This window comes from Impatiens glandulifera, chromosome 1 (assembly GCF_907164915.1).
Source record: "Impatiens glandulifera chromosome 1, dImpGla2.1, whole genome shotgun sequence".
Lineage (NCBI taxonomy): Eukaryota > Viridiplantae > Streptophyta > Magnoliopsida > Ericales > Balsaminaceae > Impatiens > Impatiens glandulifera.
Window position 1 is genome coordinate 11,119,012 of NC_061862.1, and position 19,396 is coordinate 11,138,407.

Sequence of the window (19,396 nt, forward strand, 5' to 3'; positions counted from 1 at the left end):
ATATATATTTTTTTGGATAAGTTTATTTTTTTCTTTCATAAAGAAAGCTAACATTATACATTACAAACATGACGTTTATTTTATTGACTTTTACCTACATTGTTAACGTGAGAATCAAATTCTTTGATGATGTTTTTTTTTTTTTAAATATATTAATTTAAAATGATAAAATAAATAAAAAATTATAATAAGAGTATTTTGGTAAAAACAAAAGTGAGTGATTAATAATTAATAAAATAATATTTGATTGTGATTAGATTTAAAATATAATAAAAATAACTTAATAAATTTTAATTTTGATTAATAATAAATAAGTATGTCTTAATTTTGGAATTGAAAAGAATTAAAATATATATATATATAAAAGAAAAAAGAATAAATAGATATTTGGTCGGATTGTGGGTTGACCTGTCCATAAATTTAAAACGGTTAAAAATAAAATTAAAAAAATTATAAATATGGTTCGAACTTGTAACCTAACAAAATAAAGACAACTCTTTAACCAACTAGACTAATAATACATTATATTTTAAATTCAACATCAAATGTGATGAACGCATGACATTTTAACAATATAAGTTCAATTTATATATATATATATATATATATATATATATATATAAAATGATGCTTAATTTTTAAAGTATCCGGATTACCGGGGTCGAGAGCTGTGATTAATTTGGATATATATGTGAGAGTAAATGGATACTTGGATCGGATTGTGGGTTGACCCGTCCATAAACTTAAAATGGTTAAAAATAAAATTAAAAATGTTGTCACAATTTTACCGTAAAAAAAAATTCACAATTTTTTATATCATTACTCGTGTAAATGTATAGAATAAATGCTAATTATGATAAAATTCTAACTATTTCTAAGAAAACTTAACTTTAGATTGAACATTATTTTATAATTTAATTTTAATTTTACTCTTTTATTTTGAATTATTTTTATTTTTTTCAAACAAAATATCTTATTATTATTTTATCATTTAATATGATTAAAGTTTTTTTTTTAATACAAATGGAATTCTAGACAAAATTATTGCACTTAAACTATCTTATAAAATTTTAAAAAATGAATTAAAAAACAATTAATTAGTGATATAAATCAAACCCATCTTATAATTAAGTGAGAATGCATACTAGAAAAGCAGCAAGAATAATGAGCTTATTATAAAATTACATAATATTGTCTCCAACCTAAAAAAAAAAAAAAGCATGGAAATGAATAAAAAACAGGTCTTGAATTGTTGTTGTCTGTCTATTGAGATGATGAGGAGGGTTGATCAATTGTCTTCCCTTTCTCTCTTAAGGCAGCCACAGTCTGTTTCATAGCTTCTTTCCTCTTCTTGCTTGCAAGAACTTTAGCCAGCACACCGCTTACTGACGGGTCTTTCTTCTCTTCAGGTTGAGATGGTGGTGGTGGCGGTTTCCTCTTATTAGCAGCTCTTGCATTATGCACTTCGCCTAAAATTAAGCCTGAGAAAGCTCCGGCCAAGCCTAATGCCACTGTCCTGAAACCAAACCAAACCAAACCAAAACAAAACACAAACAACTTTCACTTCTGAAAAGAATAGATAAAAAGAAGTAATTAGAATTAAACCTGCGATTGGTTATGGTTATGGGTTGAGCAGCGTTTGAATCATCATCATGATTATGAAGAGGAAACCAGAAAGATGGGAAACGGGTCTTGTCTTTGGGTGGTGTAGAAGAAGAGATGGGGGAAGTTGATGCTGAAACTGGTGGTATTCTAACAAGTGAATGGGCCATTTGTTGAATATTTGTCAATTAAAGTGTTTGAAGAAGATTATATGATGAACAAGAAAGAAGAAGAAGAAGAAATGGCTTTTTCTTGATTGAACCCACCAAAGAAAGCTTGATATCAATCAAGTTGTGATGGGTTTGGAGCCTCAGATGTAGATGGCAAAGGAATTCTATTGGTCCAATTTAGATAAGGTAGACCTAACATTTCTAAAAATCCTTTTGTTTATGGTATTTTAGTAAGGTATTTCGGAATCAAGAATGAAATCCTTTGGGTTTATTCGGTTTTAGATTACTATAATTAATAAAAAGAATTAAATATCACTTCATTCTTTTAATTAAATAATTTGTTCATTAACTAAAATACTTTATATTTCAATAAATAAATAAACAAAAAATATTAATTCATACAAAAATATTTTTTTTTTAAATATATAATAGATTTTATTTAAAAACAAACATTATATATATATAATAAATTAATTAAATAATAAATAAATTATAACCCACAGTTTAATAAATTAATTAAATTAAAAAATTTAATATATTTGAATTATTTCTTTAAAAGACTTAGCTAATTTAAAAAATTCGAAATTTTAACTCACTTATCACATCTCTTCAAATGAATACAATGTTATTTGGGCACAAGATTTAAATATGTTTTTAAAACACATTATTTACCTAAACCGATATAGAAAGCATAGACAAAATGAAGTGCAACAAAAGCTTCAAATGGGATAAAAAAATATGCTAAAAATTGCTTTAATCCGAACACAACATTGAATCTTGAATTCATAAAACATCCCAAAAGTACAAAAATGATTAATTTGGTCATATTGCAAAATTATAAATAAAAAAGGTGCTCATAATAAAATAGGAGGGATTAAGGTATATAACCACAACCTAATGAAGGATTCACTCGTCATCAGAGTCAGCATTAACAGCGTCATTAAGGGCATTAAGACGAGTAATCAACTTAGCCTTCCTCTCTTCGTAGGTCAGCTTCTTCAAATTAAACCTGTAAATCCCAACAAAAAACATATATAAATCAACCTTCATAAAAAAAACAAATGAACTAACTAAAATTAGGGTTTAGTTTAGTTAAGTTAAGTTTACCTCTTGTGTTCCTTGGGGGGAGCTTTGCCAGACTTCTTCTGAGTTGGGTCAGCTCTAATGGCAGCATGAACCTTCTTGTAAATCTCCTCAATTCCATCAGCTTCAATACCTTTCTTGATGTACTCACTGAAATGAGTCTGATACTTTTCTGGTTCATCTTCAATCAATGATTTCATGTATGCAGCAACATGCCCACCATAGATATATTTGCGATGAACATCAGCATCAAGCTGCTTAGACTCCTTTGAGAATCCAGCAAACCTCTTATCACTGTGAGGAATATCCAAACCACCATCTAGAGCACCCTGTAAACATTGTAATTCATCTAGGGTTTAGACAATCAAACAAGAAATACCCACATCAAAAAAGATCCAAATTTTCAAATTGGGATGATGATAAATACCTTCAAGGCAGCAAAGACACGGTTTCCTGTAGTAGTTCTGATGAGACCAACATCAAGGAGAGCCCTGAAAGGTCTCCTGCTGTCTGCTGGCTCAACTGAGAAATCCTCACCAGATGCCTAAATGTCCATAACGGCAGTCAATAAAATGACCTAAACTAATGAAAACTATACAAAGACAATACCTCAACATTTCCAACATACTCATCGTCCATCTCGAGCTTTTTCAGCACACGACGAGCCAAGAGAAGTCCAGTGCAGTAAGCTGTATTTTAAATCAAGGGTTGTCAAGATGTTATAAATATAAGAGAACAAGCAGTGTATGTTTATATAAAGCAAAAAGTAAAGAATTACCTGCTGAATAGTTTGAAAGACCCACATCAAGACCATATCGAGGTAGCTCATGTGAATAAGCTGCTGCAAGAACATGATCACCCACAATACTTGCAGAGGTGATTTGTGCTACAATGTCCTTGTTTGTAAACCTCACCACAAAACGATATTTGGGAGTGTTGTACTTGTTCTTATCTTGGTTAATAAGACGAACTCTTGCCCTATAGTCGGTCTTTCCCTCTGAAAACAAACAAGTAAAAATTGAATATTCAAATAGATATCATCATATTAAACATTAGAATGATCTAAATTGGGTTTTATAGTGAAACATACGTCTTCTTCTCTTAAACTTGACCTGGAACCTCTTGAAATAAGCCCTACTTTTTTGTGCCTTGATAAAAACCTGAAATGAAGAACAAAATTAATTAGAATTGTTTAGATTATCCTCTACATAGCTAAAACAATGAACATGAGGAATATTAAACACATAGATTCAATCATTATTTCTTGAATTGATACATTTTAATTCTCGATTATTACAAATGGATCCAGGGTTTCAACAAGGACAATTAGACAAAGCGAGGAGAATCATGAACTAAAGAAACTAACACAAAGTAGGTCAGACAGATATCTTTCTCACTTTAAACGAATGTAACACATTTTTTTGTAAGAATCGGTAACAATGATGAATCTATCTTCTATGTTTGAGCTCAAGAAATACTCAAATCCATTCCAAAATCTTTCAACAGACATAGAAAACAAACGATCTGAGTAGTTTCACAAAACAATCTACAATTACATTTCTCGTAAAAATATATACATATAACGAGTTTAATCCTAGAAACTAGAAAATCAAGCAGAAAATGCAAATCGACTCGGAAGCATATACATGATAATGGAAGGGGAACAAACAAAGAGAGTTAAGAATCATGATCTCACCATTGTTGCGGCTGAAAAAACCACCAATCTGCCGCCTCCAAAGTAGAGATTTGATAAAATGGCGAATCGGCTATATATAATAAGCCAGAAGAAAACCTAGGTTTTCTCTTCAAATATCACCGGGCTTGTATAGTGTTTGTAACTTTGATAATATAATGGACCTGGCCCAACCCAGTTAGGGTTTCTTTAGGTTGTTTAATAAAATATAAATGGTCATTTTTTTTATTTATGTTTTTAATTTTAAATGAAGTTAATGTTGTTTATAATTTAAATAGAAGTTACTTCTCATAGTCACCTATTATTAGAATAGGTTACAAACTGTTTATTTTAAAGTTTATTATGTTATATTTATAATTTTATATTAGTTATTATGCACCCTAATCATATTTTTGTTTTTATTTATTTACTTAAGATTCATGTACTATGTCTAAAATATAGAATTTATGTAAAAACTAGTTATAAATTAGCAAATTTAGAGTTTACAAGAGTTTAATTTAAAAAAGATTAGTTATATATTATTATTTATATATAATTAATTATTTTTATATTTAGCCAATTTTAAAATTTTATATATTTAAATATAAAATTAATAAAATATAATAATAATAAATAAATAACACTATAAAAAATATATTTATAAAATTAATTATATTAAATTATTCATTTAAATAAATAATAACTTTTGTAATTTATAAATATATAAAAAAATTAACGTAAAATCTTGTAATATTTTAAAATCGAAATTATTAATAAACTCGTAAAATCTTATTATCGTAAATTTAAAATCGCGAGAGCTTACATTTTTTTTTAAAAGGTTCATACATAATGATAAAGTTCAACGACAACAATATTACAAAATTGAAAGAAAAATATTTAAAAAAAACACAACATTAAATAGTTCATTGATGATCAAACAAAAAGAACAAATTTTATCGAAGCACGGAAATCTTCAAAAAGATCAATGAGTTTCACAACTGCCTCAACTAGTTTATCTAATAAAACATCCCCGATTATTATAATAATAGAATTATGAATTAAACGCATTGGTTGATAACGATCACTGAACATTCTGCGGTTTATTTCAAGACAAATGGTCCATCAAAAGATAAACGGGATAGGGGCTCAATGACTCAGACCAACCGAACTCACCGTCTCTATGAACATTTCCTAACAACTAACGATTAATTCCGGCATAACCCACTAAATATTAATCATGTTCTATAGTAAGCTCTAAATTGCAATCACTCAATCACAGTATAAGAGCAAATGAGGCGTCAACTTCACTTTTTTATGACACATTCTACAGCGATTTGTCATAATACACCATTTTAATGCATTGATCATATTTTAAAATCCCTTCATGCATGACACTCCATTCAATTAAGAGTTTATTTATCTAAGAGTTTAATTAAAATCAGACTCGTTAATCTTCTTTGAAATCGTAAAATCGTAAGATTTTAAGAATCAACTCGAAATTTTAATAGTCTTGAACACAATGACAAAATATGGCATAAAAAAAACGGTACTCAATAAGTTATCGAGCTCGTAAATTTTCAAGAAGAACGTAACTTACCGATAGACTCTACTAACTTTCCTAGATGAATCTTAGAAAGTGTAATAATAATAATATTATGAATGATACGAATCAGACGATTACAATCATTGAAAGTTCGTCGATTTCTCTTTAACCAGATAATCCACCAAAATAATTGGGATTGTAATCTAAATATATAGGTTTGTCATATCAACCGCATCAATCCAAACTTCACAGTAACTATCTAATAATTCGATAATCACTCAATAAATCTCAGTAATACTACATAAAATACTCCAAATACTAGTCACTCATTGACAATACAAAAATAAGTGAGTTTCTAATTAACCTTTTCGTAACACATACGACTATTAATAATACAATATTTTTTCATGCACATATCATTTATTAGAATTTTTCCGTGAATAACGCTCAATCCAAAGAACGAGATCTTTGATGAAATATTTGACTTTCAAAGTTTTCCTAACAAAAATTATACATAATCAATTTAACAAACAACTTGTACCAATGCCCACATGAAAACTATTCATATTTTGTCAACGTGTAACGTCTTGTTTAGACGGGAACACTTGTTTGCGTCCTATTAAAAGTAAACTTTATTATGGGACGAAGTCTCCATAATGTTTAATCTCTTTTTATATCTAATTCGATTAACAAAACCATTACACCGATGATCAAATATGTCTTTAACTGTGACATTTTTACATATAACAATGGAAGCAAGCTCATGATACGTCGTAACAATATTTTTGACACTACATCAAATGTCGTCCCAAAATTTAATCGAATAATCATCTCCTACAATGAATCTAGACTGCTCACGGAAACTTTTTATATAAAATAATTATTCTCCAAATGTCACACCCCGCTGGATAATTAGACATTTTAATGAACCAATTAGACCAATCATTACCATAATTAAATCTGATTATCGATGCCCAAAGACTATCCGGCTCCATTGCAAATCTACTGCACCATTTTGATAGAAAAATATTATTAAAAAAATAAAATCTCGAATATCTAGATTCTAGACCAACTTTTGAGAAACTTATGCAGATTTTTTAAGTTCACAAAAAGATTACTCGACGGAGAACCAACCTATATTTATTTTACCATTATATTTTAAATAATTTAAAAATATTTATTATTTTAATTTCTAATATTATTACATAACAAAAAAACATTTATATTATTTATAAAATATCAAATAAAATAGTTAAAATAAAATAAAATTAATCAAAATATATTAAAATGAATTAAAAGACTAAAAACAATATTTATTTAAATAATGTTAATTTATTTTACCTGCTCAACCCTTTAAATATCTGATTAATAAAATGTAAATTGGGTCGAACCTAAAATAACTCAAAGTAAACACTTCTTTGGTTAAGTTTTGTGATGTCATTTGAATTTAAAATAGAGATTTAATTAATTCCACATGATTGAATTCGAGTTTGTATAAGTTCAAGTTAAATTTTGACCCGAATTACTATATACCATGTTCAAGTTAATGTTCAAGTTAGTATCGTTGAAACCGACACCCTAAATAATCCAGTCAAAATTCAGGATAAAAAATAACAATGACCCCTTAAATTTAGTTGAACCGATCTGTAAACACTCCTAGCTTCAATGCAACATGACAAGTTGAATCAATTAATTCAAGAAACATTTAACAATTGAATTAGAATCCAGATATTTATGTAATGACATTCAAAATATATACCTGCTACACTTATTTTAAAATTACAATGAATGGAGGAAAATCTATAAAATAAATATAATCAATTGCTTGAACTGAAGAAGATTAAATGGCAGAAAGGCTGGCCCATTTCCCGACTTCATATGGGTCGGCATAATAATACAACTTTATTTTATTTGATAAAGACACTCCTGCTGCAAAAGGAGAACCTTTAAAATCAGGATCCTCTTGATGATCTGCAGGATCATCTGCAAAAGCAGTTACATCTCCTACAAGTCTGAATGAGATTCGTTGAGTTTGTAACGGTCTAGGAAAATCAAAGTACATTGCTGTCCCCGGTTTGACCTCTGGCAATCGATACTCAGCCACACTCATCATGTCTTGTGGCTCCTGGCCCTGTGTAAAACAATACAAGACCGACTACTTCTTAAGAAAATGCCTCCCAATTTGGAAATAATCGAAAATCCATGAAGAATTATTATTATACCTGGAGAGACGATACTTGAATGTATAATACAGCTGGAGAGATATATCTGTCATCAAGAAACGTCGTCAATGAAGTTAAATCTGGGGAAGGCGCATGAGTTACTCGCGGTTTAATTATGGAGAAACCATCTAGACGAAATCCTGCTAGCAGAAAAGTTGAAAGAGGGGACAGAGTTTGTTCAAGTACAAGATCATTGTCCATTAATCTCTCAGTCTCCACAGGAACCTGAAGAAAATGAAGAAGCAAAAATACAAAATTAGTTCATTACTGGATGAAAGGAAATCGTTTATAGGAGTCAGAATGAACCTTGAATCTATTCAATCGAGGAGGTTTATCCAACCAGCTCTTAATATTTATTTGATTGGATCCATTTGGTTGAGGAAGATCCAAATCATTGCTAACTGGTCTTCCAAAAACTACAATTCTTTTGGCATGAAGGCACGGTTGAGTTTTGGTCACCCCTCCAAAAGATGAACATCGAGCCAGCTGTGCCTTTTCATCTAGAGAAACCATATTGAAGTCTTTTCTGAAATTAACTGATCTTGAACCAACCTTCTGAAGATGCATTGTCAACCAAATGATTCGACAACGAACAGGATTGTGGAAGGCTAATTTAACGTGCCTAGGGACAGTGTTCCTCGAATTCGTTTTTTCTGGCCCGCTAAGTTCTGTCGAAGATGTAATCATTGACTGAACATCCCATTTTCCAATGCATGATTTATCCTCTCTTTGTATATTATTGCTAGCCCAGATTTGTACCTAGGATTAGTATGGGGAAGGCAAAAACATGAAACATAATATATAAAATTGCTAAAATGCCAAATTTTGCAATGTATCTGAAACCTGAGATTTAAAATTACACGATAAATTTTCTTAAAGTTTAACCATTGAATATTCAAGTTAGGTTTGAGACTCAAGCACATAACTGGGGTGACTGTCAAAACTAAGACCTTGTTTGATGAAAGGTTATCCCATCATCAACCAAAATACAAAATTACTCTTGCATTACTTTTTTTATAACATTTTAAAATATTAGATACATAGAATATTTTACTCATTTAACCCAAGCAATCCACTTTTCATCAACAAATCAGATTATTTAAAAGAAAAAAAAACTACATCAAACAAGCATAGAGACTTTTGAGAATATTCAAGTCTAAGCATAGAATATTTTACTCATTTAACCCAAACAATCCATTTTCCATCAACAAATCAGATTATTTAAAAGAAGAAAAAAAAAACTACATCAAACAAGCATAGAGACTTTTGAGAAATATTCAAGTCTAAGCCTAAAGTTAAAATTGAATTTAAAAATATATATAATCAATTCCAAACGCAAAATCTTGACATGGATTAAACTCAATAAGAAAGTTTAGGCAAGAGATTTAACAATAGTACTGTTGAGATTAAATTGAATTTATATACGCACCATTGGAGCATCAGACATGGAATAGCCACAAGGACTCACAAGTAGGAACACCCCTGACACGTCAGAAATATTACCAAGAACAATGGCGAATTCAACAGATGATACGGAAGGAGGAGCTTTCCAGTACAAAGACTCCGATCTTGAGTCTAAAGGTGAAAGCAGTGACAAACACGGAGCAGAGCCTGTTGCTGTTGCCACCTACAATCATAAAAGAGAATTTAACAACATGTAAAATTAAATAGTTTTCAGAAAACAGAATGAAGGAGCCGCACTGAGTACAAAAAGCTGGCAAAAGGAAATTCAGCAAGTGAGTACTCTTCATCAAGTAGGAGTTGCTTCAATGATTGTTTTCTTTGTTTAGGAGGAGATGGGCTCAAAGTAGATCTTATAACATGATCCAAAGCCTTCTCAGAAGCCTTATTTGAAAGATCATTTCTACGTTTGCTAATCAAGACCCTCACGTACTCCAACAACAATGCATCCAGAACAATGTCATTGCAGCAGCTTTTACAGATGACATCATCTTGACCTGCTGCTGAATGATTTGTAAGTACATCACCTTGGCTTGATATACCCTTTGAATTATTAGAACTTTCCAGCAAAACTGCTCCTCTTCCAGCAGAACAGACTTTGCAAACCTTTTTCTCACATTGAGAACACACAAAAAATGATTGAGAAGATGGTGAATTTGATGTTAATCGAGTACCACCAGTTTCTGCACGAACCTGACAAATGTTACCTTCACAACTCTCACCTATGCCAGCAATATTCCAGAAATCTATGGCAGTATCATCATCTATGGTGTCCAGACCAATAGAAGAAATAACCTTGTCTTCAGCTGACGTGTGCTCTAGTAAAGCAAGTTGGTCTGAAATCTTGCATAATCTTCGCATATATAATTCATCCAGCATAAAATTTGGGTTTAAGGTGGCAGGATCAATGCCTGTAGAGAGTAATGCTCTGTTTCTCTCAGCAGCAGAAAGATAAAGATGTAGTCTTTTAATTTCCAGTTTCATGGTTTCAGCAAAACCAAATTTTCCTTCCTGCCATGTTAATAAATAAATACAAACAAGTTGATCCATATCCTTTCTATGTATGAGTAGCAACAATATTAATTAATTATGAGAAATATGATTACGAATTTCGAAACACATAAAATCTGTTTTTGTATACAGATCCGAACGAGAACCAACCAATAAATTTATGACCAAGTTTAGTTTACAAACATAATCTCATCCAGATACACTTTTGAATCCATGTGTTTCCAAATGGGGGAAAATCAAATTGGTTAGAGAAGTAAAGAAGTTCAATCCATAATTAACATTTAACATATCTGAAACTTATATTTTAATGTTTCATATAAGACACAATTCAATTTACCAAAAAATATAAGACACAAATTACCGCTAATAATTAATAACTACCTATAATTACCTACACAATAACATTAATGATATTTTACGAGCCCATCTCACATATACACATTATCACTATTTCACAGGACTTCACTTAGAGATAAATTTTCCTAAGTCCAGATACTTCTTAGGGAAGAAAACTACATTAAAAATATTTTCCACAGAGACTATGTATTAGGTTTTTATCCTTGTTATATGGAATTTAGATTTGACAATGAAGATCAGATTTAAAAAAATGAAACGTTCTGTGCCATACTGGAGAACCTCTTAACTAAGAGCCAATAGCTTCCTAATAAGTGATAGCCAGATACAAAATACACATACCATATTTGGACCAGCAAGCTGCTTAAAACAATTGATATATTCTTGAGCAGCATGTTCCGAAGGCCTCTCAATCTGTGCCAAAGTCCTTCTACCATTTACGTTAGTTCTAACTTGGCCAAGGGAGTTGTGTATATCACTATCATCTCCATGAACATTTCTTGTAATCACTGGCTCGGAAATGGATTCTGAAATCCGGTTGTCTCCTGATACAAGATCCAACCGTTGGCTCGAAGATGTATCCGAGTGAACAGGTGAAGACACAGTTTCATTGGTTAAGGTAGCACCATGATTTGTATCCAAATCGGACAGAGTGGGGGAGTCTGTCATCTGACTATCATCTTCAATGTCATGTAATGTTGAATCATTTCTCAAAATGCCTTTCCATGGAAGAGAAACTCCGAGAACCTCCACCTATGAGTTTTTTTTCATTTAAGATAAGGAAAATATAGTTAGACTGTACTAATAACAACGGTGAACTATAGCTTTAACTTTGTGTGTGTGTGTGACCGGGGATTATTCCCCAGGAGACTAAAACGACCCTCACTTATCTTAGAGCGTTCTTGGAGGTAATTAAACCTGAGACTTGGTCTCTTAGGTGCAATATAGCTCTAACTATTGGCCTCAACAAACATAAGAAGAATAAATCAATACATAAATTTCGTTTGTACCTCACCAAGTGTCAAAGGGCTTTTTCCAGATACAGCAGAATAGAAGGTAAGTGCAACCACTCTAGTAAGAAAATCCAATTCTCCCTCCAATTCTTCGTACTCATATAATAATGAAATGGCAGCTGTATCTTGGGCATGAAGACGTGCACCTCCTCCAGTGACAGCCATGTCCTCTGGACTAATAGGCCCCGGTAAAGGTATCAATATATTTGTCCCATGAGCACATTGAGGAATGAAGACACCCTATATACAAAATCAAATGCAGTTAGAAAAAGTTCAATATTGTATAACCTAAATTCTCCATCTTAAAATGTCACATCACTCGCAAATCTATACATTTAGATAGAATTTGGACTTGACTCACCTCAGCAACAAGTTTGAGCTCATCCAAATAGCGCCCTGTCCTTACTTCAACAGATGATGGAAAACGAGAATCATCTGCACCATGTGAAACAGTTATAAGAAGTTGGCAAGCATGGCAAGGCTCCCCAAGATATATAAACATTTCAAGCACATCTGCATCCTGAGAACCCACCTGCAGAATGAATCATCCCACACTTAAAAAATCTCCATCATATTTAAAAATTGATGAAGAGACTGACACCATTTGAAGGCCAAGCAATGACAAAGGGGATTCTGAAGAAATAGAGGTTGATTTTAATGCCTTAAAAAATGTCTCATACCCAGATCAGATCCTTTCTCTTGAAACTAAGAAGACTGGCTCCACCATCAGATATTTGAAACATGGTCGGAACAGGCTTAAGCAAGCAAGCAGGTGGTCGGGACAGAACCTGTCATGATTTACATAAGAATAGAGCGACATTATTGGGTAAAGATAACGAAATTAAACATCACACAGTAGTTTTGAGGCAATAACATGAATGTGAGCTCAAATAAAGGAAACCCTAGATCCTTTTTTTTTCTCCTAACCTAACTTAATGGACTTCCACCATAAACTATATAAAAAATGACTATATGGTCACAAAGTCGGCGTAAAAGTTAAACAGTCCACACGTTCTGTAAGTCATCACCTTTTTTTTCTTTGAAAGACAGAATTATCCATTTACTTACGTGTTGATTGGACGTCGTTTAAGCACAACGACAAAATGTAAAAGTGCTAAAGAATTATTTTCTGCAAGTCATCACTATTCTCATGCATTCATTCAATCTTTGGTGAAGATTTTGTAACAAATGCTGGCATAAGCATTAGAGGACATTTGCCACAATAGGATCAGTTGAAAATTAAGGATCACATCTATTCTGGAATCAAATTATGAAGTATTAGTAGAGCAGTGACTGTCTTGCTGATGACCATTTGGGAAACTTTTTTAACTGGAAAATTATCCCAATAGACAATAACTATTGGGACAAGCAGTTTCTGAATGAGCTACACTGTCTAGATTTGACAATAAGCAAAACATGCTTAAGAAAAGATAACATATGCAGAGCGCCCAAAGATTGCATAAAAGAATAGAATGACACATTTATAGGAGATGTGAATATTTGCAAACATGCATGAGAGGTCCGCTCAGGTAATCTGAATAACATACATTCAAAGGTTGAAGTGCTAGTGACGGAAGATGTCTGAAAAGCTTCAATCCAAGGAACATCTCCATCTGCTTCTGGCGAGAGCTATCTACAACGGCATTTTTGTACCTTCTTTGGAGTGTGATTTTCATATTCTGTGCAGCAGAAAACTGTTTAAATGTTCCAGTTTCCTCAGTAAATATGCTTAAAATTTGACTGTGCATGGCTTTGGAACCAGTGTACAATGTTGCATGAATATCACCAGCTAGCAGGAAAATATCAGCTAGTTGGGATACAGGAGACAGAATTGTGGATTTCTTGAACTCCTCAAATGTCATATCAAATCTCTTCCAAGGTTTATCTGGACATGGGTGATCCCAGATTGTGGTCATGGTGTTGTGATCAATATAAATTGTTTTCCCTGTAACTGTATCATATTGTTTCTCCCAGCCTGGTGGCAAAGGGGCTATATATCCACCAGAAGAATTGTTGTTTGGCGGATAAACAGAAGAAATATCACTATCAAGTGATATCCCTAACCGTCTGCATTGCTCCATAAGAACTTGGAGGGAACCAAAATAACTAGCGGCATTTGTTCTATCCAGTGAATCAGCACAGTTGAAGCGTATCACTCCATTCTGATGCGATCTTAAGCAGAAAGCACCTTCCACATCAACATTCATGATGACTTCACCCATGCAATCCATAATTCTTTGAAGAGATGGCAAGTAGTCCCCCTCAGAAATACCTATAGTAACTGTGGGTGTCTTTAAAAGTATCCATAAACCTTCAATTGTCTGCTGCTCACCTTTTAGTTTGGTACTGGCATGCCAATCATAATTTATCAGCTGAACTCGGGTAAATGGAAGTTTACCAGTTGAACGAATATAGTTCATTGATTCCTCAAAATGCTGAACCAGAATGGCCTCTGATTTTCCAACCCCATTCCTAAGCAAGTTAATACATACAATAGGAACCATAGCATTTTTATTCTGACTCTCACTAACACATACATCTAGGTTTCTTGTATCGTATCGTGTACTTAACCTCTGATAATATTGAATACTTCCTTTATAGGGAGCACGTTGGGAAACATATATTTCTGCTTCTGCTGCAGTCATTTTTAGCTCAGCACCCCACCAGATAGGAATGGTACCTCGTCTCCAAATGTATGTATTGAAAGGGATGCTTTGTCCTTCTTTTTTAGGGATCCATACTAGTTGCTCGCACTCAACCTCATTGCCTGTTATGTGAAACATTCAGTCAACATATATGCTTTAGACATTTTAGACAAGATTCGCGAAGCAAGGAATGCGTGAGGATTACATCAATAAGATGTGCTTAAGATCCCTTTTTTCAGGAAAAGCATAGATCAGAGTGAGGATTACATCAGACATGCATGAGTTGAAAAAGAGTGCTTTTATCTCCCCTTGGTTATTTACAAACAGGCAAAAGGATGAATGCTGTAAACCTTTTTTTTGTAGGGTACCATAACAACAATTCAAACTCAATCTAGCACCAGTATTAACTAATTTCAAAACAGCATAATATTACCAGTGCTATAGCAGGAATTTAAGCCTCTTGCCAAGTATCGAGTGCCAGGATGCAGCCTGCTTCTACGCGCGGTGAGAGCAAGTATTCCTTCTTGCTGACCTGAACTTCCAAAGTTTCGATACTCTGCAAAGCCCTATAAAATGTGCAGATTACAATATATTAGTTATTCATACTAGTACAATAAAATATGTGAAGCAAAAGCCAAAAACAAAAGACAACAGTCACCAATTGCGACTTGCTCATTTAGTTAAATCCTGCAACTCCATGACGAATCCCCCAGCCCCCAGAGGAAAAGGAAAATAATAGAGAAAAAAATAGAAGATTTTCGCAAAGCCAAACTTATTTTTATGATTTTAGCCAGACCAGTAAGCAACTTGGTTTTGATGAGATTAATCTAAACATCTTGCACTAATCTCACACATAAATAGACATGTTTTTGCATAACTTCTTGGTAATTACAAAATGCATGGTGGTTCAATTCAGCTTTATATTATTCATACCATATCATATATCAAGAAACCAATAACTGAAGGAATTTATTTTATTAAAGTAGATTTTTCCATGATCATTAAAAGTCCGTGCAAGAGCACGCTAGTAAAAGTTAAAACCTGCAGAAGAATGACGCAATGCTGTGGAATCCCTATTTTCTTGAATGGCGCCGAAAACCAACCATTCCAAACAAATTCATCATCTGGTTGTTCCAAAGGCATCCGGCTTGGAAATGGCCTGGTGATGTCCCTGGTTTCACAAAAGTAGTGCTTACCATCGATATCAAGCTCAGTCAACTCCTGAACATTCTTTACTTCTCCTTTTCCCTGGTTTTGAGGGTTTTGAAGTTGAACTTTGATCCATTGGCTCTCTATCACTGTATATACAGAGCCTCCACCAGGTAAATCTGGAATGCTGGCATTTAATTTAGTTGCAACAAGCAGTAGGCCTATGCTCCCCAAAGCGGCATAGCCCAATATTGCACCGGCATATACTGTGCTCTTGCATACCCATTTAAATCCATTTGTAACAAATTCTAAGGCTTCAATCTGGGAGCTAAAAACATCATGACCAAGAATCCCATTATGGTGAAGTGCTCCAGTTGTTGGATCAACATATATTATTTGTGTGTCAGTCAAAGTAGACAGACTCACAACAATATACACTTCATCAGAATCAAGTGTAACCACCACAACCGCTGTCTCCCGTCTTCTAGCTGCAATAACAAGTATATAATGGAAATGAAAAACAAAAAGAGCGCCAGAATAAACTCCAATTTTCAATTTGATAATCGTATTTTACATCATTGGAGATGGTGAAGCTGAGAGAATGGATGGTAATAAGAGGATATAAAATCTCACCAGGTGACTCCATACTATGTCAATAATCCAGCTCACTAATTGAAGAAATTCTGAGTCCACCAAGTCCTGATTAATGGAAACATGGATCTAGTTACGCTTGTAGAAAGCCAACGCCACTTCAGGGATGAAATTATGGAACAAATGGATTTTTTTTTATCAGTGTTGACTAGATGATTGACATAACCTCAAAACTCAATGAAATTATTTGATTCAATAATATATCTTCTTTTAATCCAAACAATAATTTCAACAAGAAAATTTGTCAACAGTGAAGTATTACTAAGAGCATCTAACCAGAAAGGGGAATAATTATATTTACATTGTGAATTCTTGGTCTTCTTCTCTAGTGTTTCTTAATTCCTAATTAGACACTTCTCAAAGGACTCGCACACTTTCTTTAAACCGAAATCCCTATCACCATTCAATGCAACTCCCGCATTGATTGTGTCAAGTTCGTCTAGTACTTTCCTCTATCGTCACTTCTTCCTCATTTGTCTCATCATTCTCTTCATGGAAAACAGTCTCTATAACTATTGTTAAATTAATTTGGTATTTCTTAATGATATAGACTACTTGAAATGGAATCACCATCAATGGTTCACTAAGCTTCTCATTATCATTCTAAAAAAAGCCTGAAGAATTTTAAAAGAAAAGTAAGATCCTTGATCAAAGACTTCATTCTAAAACTTTCACTTGGGGACAATTTCCTCATCCTTCCGAAGCTTAACTGAGGGTTGAAATATGACAATTAAGTAAAGTGGTTGAAAAAAGGAATTCCTTTTTAAATTAAGGGTGACATTTCCCAATTTGGTTTGGTTAATTATTGGGGATGCATTACCAGGTTAGATGGTACTAGTATTGCAGACAAAACCCAGGTTTTGCTTAATCAAAGAACGAACTTTTAAGCACCCAGTTCCCAATAAACTGTGAAATCAAATCGAATCAAATCAAATCAAATAATAACACGCATATGCATAAAAACCAACATATTGCAACCTGTGTAGAGAGTGAGAAAGGGCAGTTGTAAAAGTGGGAACTTACTGGAATGATTAATCATGGTGAGGTTGATGAGGAGGAGCAGGGAGCATAGGAAGGTGGAGGATCAAGCTCGAATACGGTGGAATTTCTTGAATTGGGGAGGGAGATCCGAATAATTCGTAAGCTCAAAGATCCAAATATGTAGAAATTGTGTGGAAATCTTAAACAAAAGTCAAAACAAAGAGATCAGATTGATATATTTTCTTCTTATCTGGCAAAGTTATATATTTGAGACCCAACCCAGCAGCAAGATGGAAGAGGGAAGAGGAAGGAAAAATAACAGAAATTATTATATCCCTTCTTAGTTAGACAACTATGCGTTCTATACGCTCGCTCAGCAGCGGTTCAATTTAAATCAACTTTTATATAATTTAACAACCTATTCATAATAATAATAATAATAATATATTCATTACATTTCTTATCCTCAATATTTAATACAGCAAGGGATTTTTTTATTTTATTTTGGAAGATAACATCTTAGTTTAGAAGTAATAAAGTTTTAACACACTTTTATTAGATAAGATTTTTATATTTAGATTACTCTTAACGAATTTAAAGATAATTTTTTTTTTATCTCAAATGAGTACTTAGTTTTCAATTATATATATTTTTTAAATAAAAATTGACTCAATTATTATTTGATCAATTAAAAATATTTTAAATCTAAAAATAAATATAAATAAATGTTCAATTGAATTATTAATATTGAAAACAAATATAACTATAAATAATATCAGTTAATAATTGAAACAGGTACATTGATTCTATTGTTTGGAATTACAACAAAACAAATATATGGAATTATGATCTTCTTAGTCGGGCTGTAGTGATCTTGAGGATTTATTGAACTTAATGAGGAAACTCAATTAATATAGGAGAACGATTGTGTTAGAATTAAAATGTATCATTCTGATCCACATAGTCGTTACTCTCAATTTATTTGAGCTGATAACGAGACACATATATGCAGTGGCGGACCTACAAGGGTCCTTGGGTCCGGGCCTCCCCTAACCAGGATAAAACTTTTAAGATATTTTATATATATGTTTATCAAATTAGGCTTTCTCCTGCTGGTTTTGGAGCTGAAATATATAATAGAGGTCAGGTAATCAAACCCTGCCTCTCACACTTCTTTTTATAAAATTTTTATTTTATACCAACACTATTTTCTAATATTTATAATAAATTAACACTTTCTTTTATAAAAAATAAAAAAAAAAATATTTTCAAAGAAACAATACTTATAATAATACATAAATTTTAGTTAATATATAAATAAAATTTATTTATATAAGTTAAAATATAAAGAATTATATATAAAATAATGAAAATCATATAATATTATTATTTATTTTAAAACTACATTTATATTATAATTTATTTATATATATTATTAATTTTAATATAATTAATAATACAAATTATTTATAAATATAAGGGTAAAATAACAATTTATATAAATATAAGGGTAAAATATTATTTTATATTTCTTAATTTTAAATTAGTTTTAAATTATTTCAACAAATAAATATATTTGTTAGATTTTATTTAGGGGCCTAAGGTTAAGGTTGTGACACATATTTATTTTTAATTATTTGTTTTATGTAGGATATAGAATAATGGAGATGTTCTATAAACGAATTTGTACTTCTACATCACATGACCAACATGAGTCTTCTCAATCAATTAATGAGCCACTAACGAATCTAATGTTACTGATCAAATATACATGGTTAGAATATACCATATCAAAAGATGCATCATTTTGTTTTTGGTGTTATCTTTTCAAGTCTTTAA

General features: G+C 32.0%; 5 protein-coding genes across 5 annotated transcripts; all 5 read right to left on the reverse strand.

Annotated features, from left to right (window-relative positions):
• Positions 1–1,263: 1,263 nt before the first annotated feature.
• LOC124910281 lies at positions 1,264–1,772 on the reverse strand. The gene is made up of 2 exons (XM_047450944.1): positions 1,606–1,772; positions 1,264–1,516 (listed from the first exon to the last, which is right to left on the reverse strand). The coding sequence occupies exons 1-2, from the start codon at positions 1,770–1,772 to the stop codon at positions 1,264–1,266; spliced, it is 420 nt and encodes a 139-aa protein (XP_047306900.1).
• Positions 1,773–2,490: 718 nt separating this feature from the next.
• Positions 2,491–4,670, reverse strand: LOC124919959 (60S ribosomal protein L5-like). The gene is made up of 7 exons (XM_047460329.1): positions 4,552–4,670; positions 3,946–4,015; positions 3,634–3,852; positions 3,465–3,544; positions 3,283–3,399; positions 2,880–3,184; positions 2,491–2,781 (listed from the first exon to the last, which is right to left on the reverse strand). Exons 1-7 carry the CDS (start codon positions 4,552–4,554, stop codon positions 2,679–2,681), a joined length of 897 nt encoding a protein of 298 aa, XP_047316285.1. The 5' UTR covers positions 4,555–4,670; the 3' UTR covers positions 2,491–2,678.
• Positions 4,671–7,787: 3,117 nt separating this feature from the next.
• Positions 7,788–8,543, reverse strand: LOC124920923 (probable phosphoinositide phosphatase SAC9). Its single transcript, XM_047461515.1, has 2 exons — positions 8,293–8,543; positions 7,788–8,201 (listed from the first exon to the last, which is right to left on the reverse strand). Exons 1-2 carry the CDS (start codon positions 8,491–8,493, stop codon positions 7,911–7,913), a joined length of 492 nt encoding a protein of 163 aa, XP_047317471.1. The 5' UTR covers positions 8,494–8,543; the 3' UTR covers positions 7,788–7,910.
• A 13-nt stretch (positions 8,544–8,556) lies between these two features.
• On the reverse strand, positions 8,557–8,979 carry LOC124910383 (probable phosphoinositide phosphatase SAC9). The gene has a single exon (XM_047451052.1). It carries the CDS (start codon positions 8,977–8,979, stop codon positions 8,557–8,559), a length of 423 nt encoding a protein of 140 aa, XP_047307008.1.
• A 730-nt stretch (positions 8,980–9,709) lies between these two features.
• On the reverse strand, positions 9,710–17,868 carry LOC124920914 (probable phosphoinositide phosphatase SAC9). Its single transcript, XM_047461503.1, has 11 exons — positions 17,600–17,868; positions 16,559–16,624; positions 15,818–16,413; positions 15,210–15,342; positions 13,679–14,898; positions 12,812–12,919; positions 12,493–12,663; positions 12,129–12,371; positions 11,461–11,871; positions 9,994–10,764; positions 9,710–9,919 (listed from the first exon to the last, which is right to left on the reverse strand). Exons 2-11 carry the CDS (start codon positions 16,569–16,571, stop codon positions 9,710–9,712), a joined length of 3,876 nt encoding a protein of 1,291 aa, XP_047317459.1. The 5' UTR covers positions 16,572–16,624; positions 17,600–17,868.
• Between the last annotated feature and the right edge of the window lie 1,528 nt (positions 17,869–19,396).

Excerpts from the sequence above, each read along its gene's own strand:
- LOC124919959 (XM_047460329.1), bottom strand. Across the intron at positions 3,853-3,945 it reads CAAGTTTAAGAGAAGAAGAC|AGGGAAAGACCGACTATAGG; the intron begins GTATGTTTCACT and ends GTTTGTTTTCAG. Across the intron at positions 3,545-3,633 it reads TCTTTCAAACTATTCAGCAG|CTTACTGCACTGGACTTCTC; the intron begins GTAATTCTTTAC and ends TTTAAAATACAG.
- LOC124920914 (XM_047461503.1), bottom strand. Across the intron at positions 12,664-12,811 it reads AGAGAAAGGATCTGATCTGG|GTGGGTTCTCAGGATGCAGA; the intron begins GTATGAGACATT and ends TTCATTCTGCAG. Across the intron at positions 12,372-12,492 it reads AGCTCAAACTTGTTGCTGAG|GGTGTCTTCATTCCTCAATG; the intron begins GTGAGTCAAGTC and ends TTTTGTATATAG.
- LOC124910383 (XM_047451052.1), bottom strand. The coding sequence starts at position 8,979 with ATGATTACATCTTCGACAGAACTTAGCGGGCCAGAAAAAACGAATTCG.
- LOC124920923 (XM_047461515.1), bottom strand. The coding sequence starts at position 8,493 with ATGGACAATGATCTTGTACTTGAACAAACTCTGTCCCCTCTTTCAACT. Across the intron at positions 8,202-8,292 it reads TTCAAGTATCGTCTCTCCAG|GGCCAGGAGCCACAAGACAT; the intron begins GTATAATAATAA and ends TGTTTTACACAG.
- LOC124910281 (XM_047450944.1), bottom strand. The coding sequence starts at position 1,772 with ATGGCCCATTCACTTGTTAGAATACCACCAGTTTCAGCATCAACTTCC. Across the intron at positions 1,517-1,605 it reads ATAACCATAACCAATCGCAG|GACAGTGGCATTAGGCTTGG; the intron begins GTTTAATTCTAA and ends GTTTGGTTTCAG.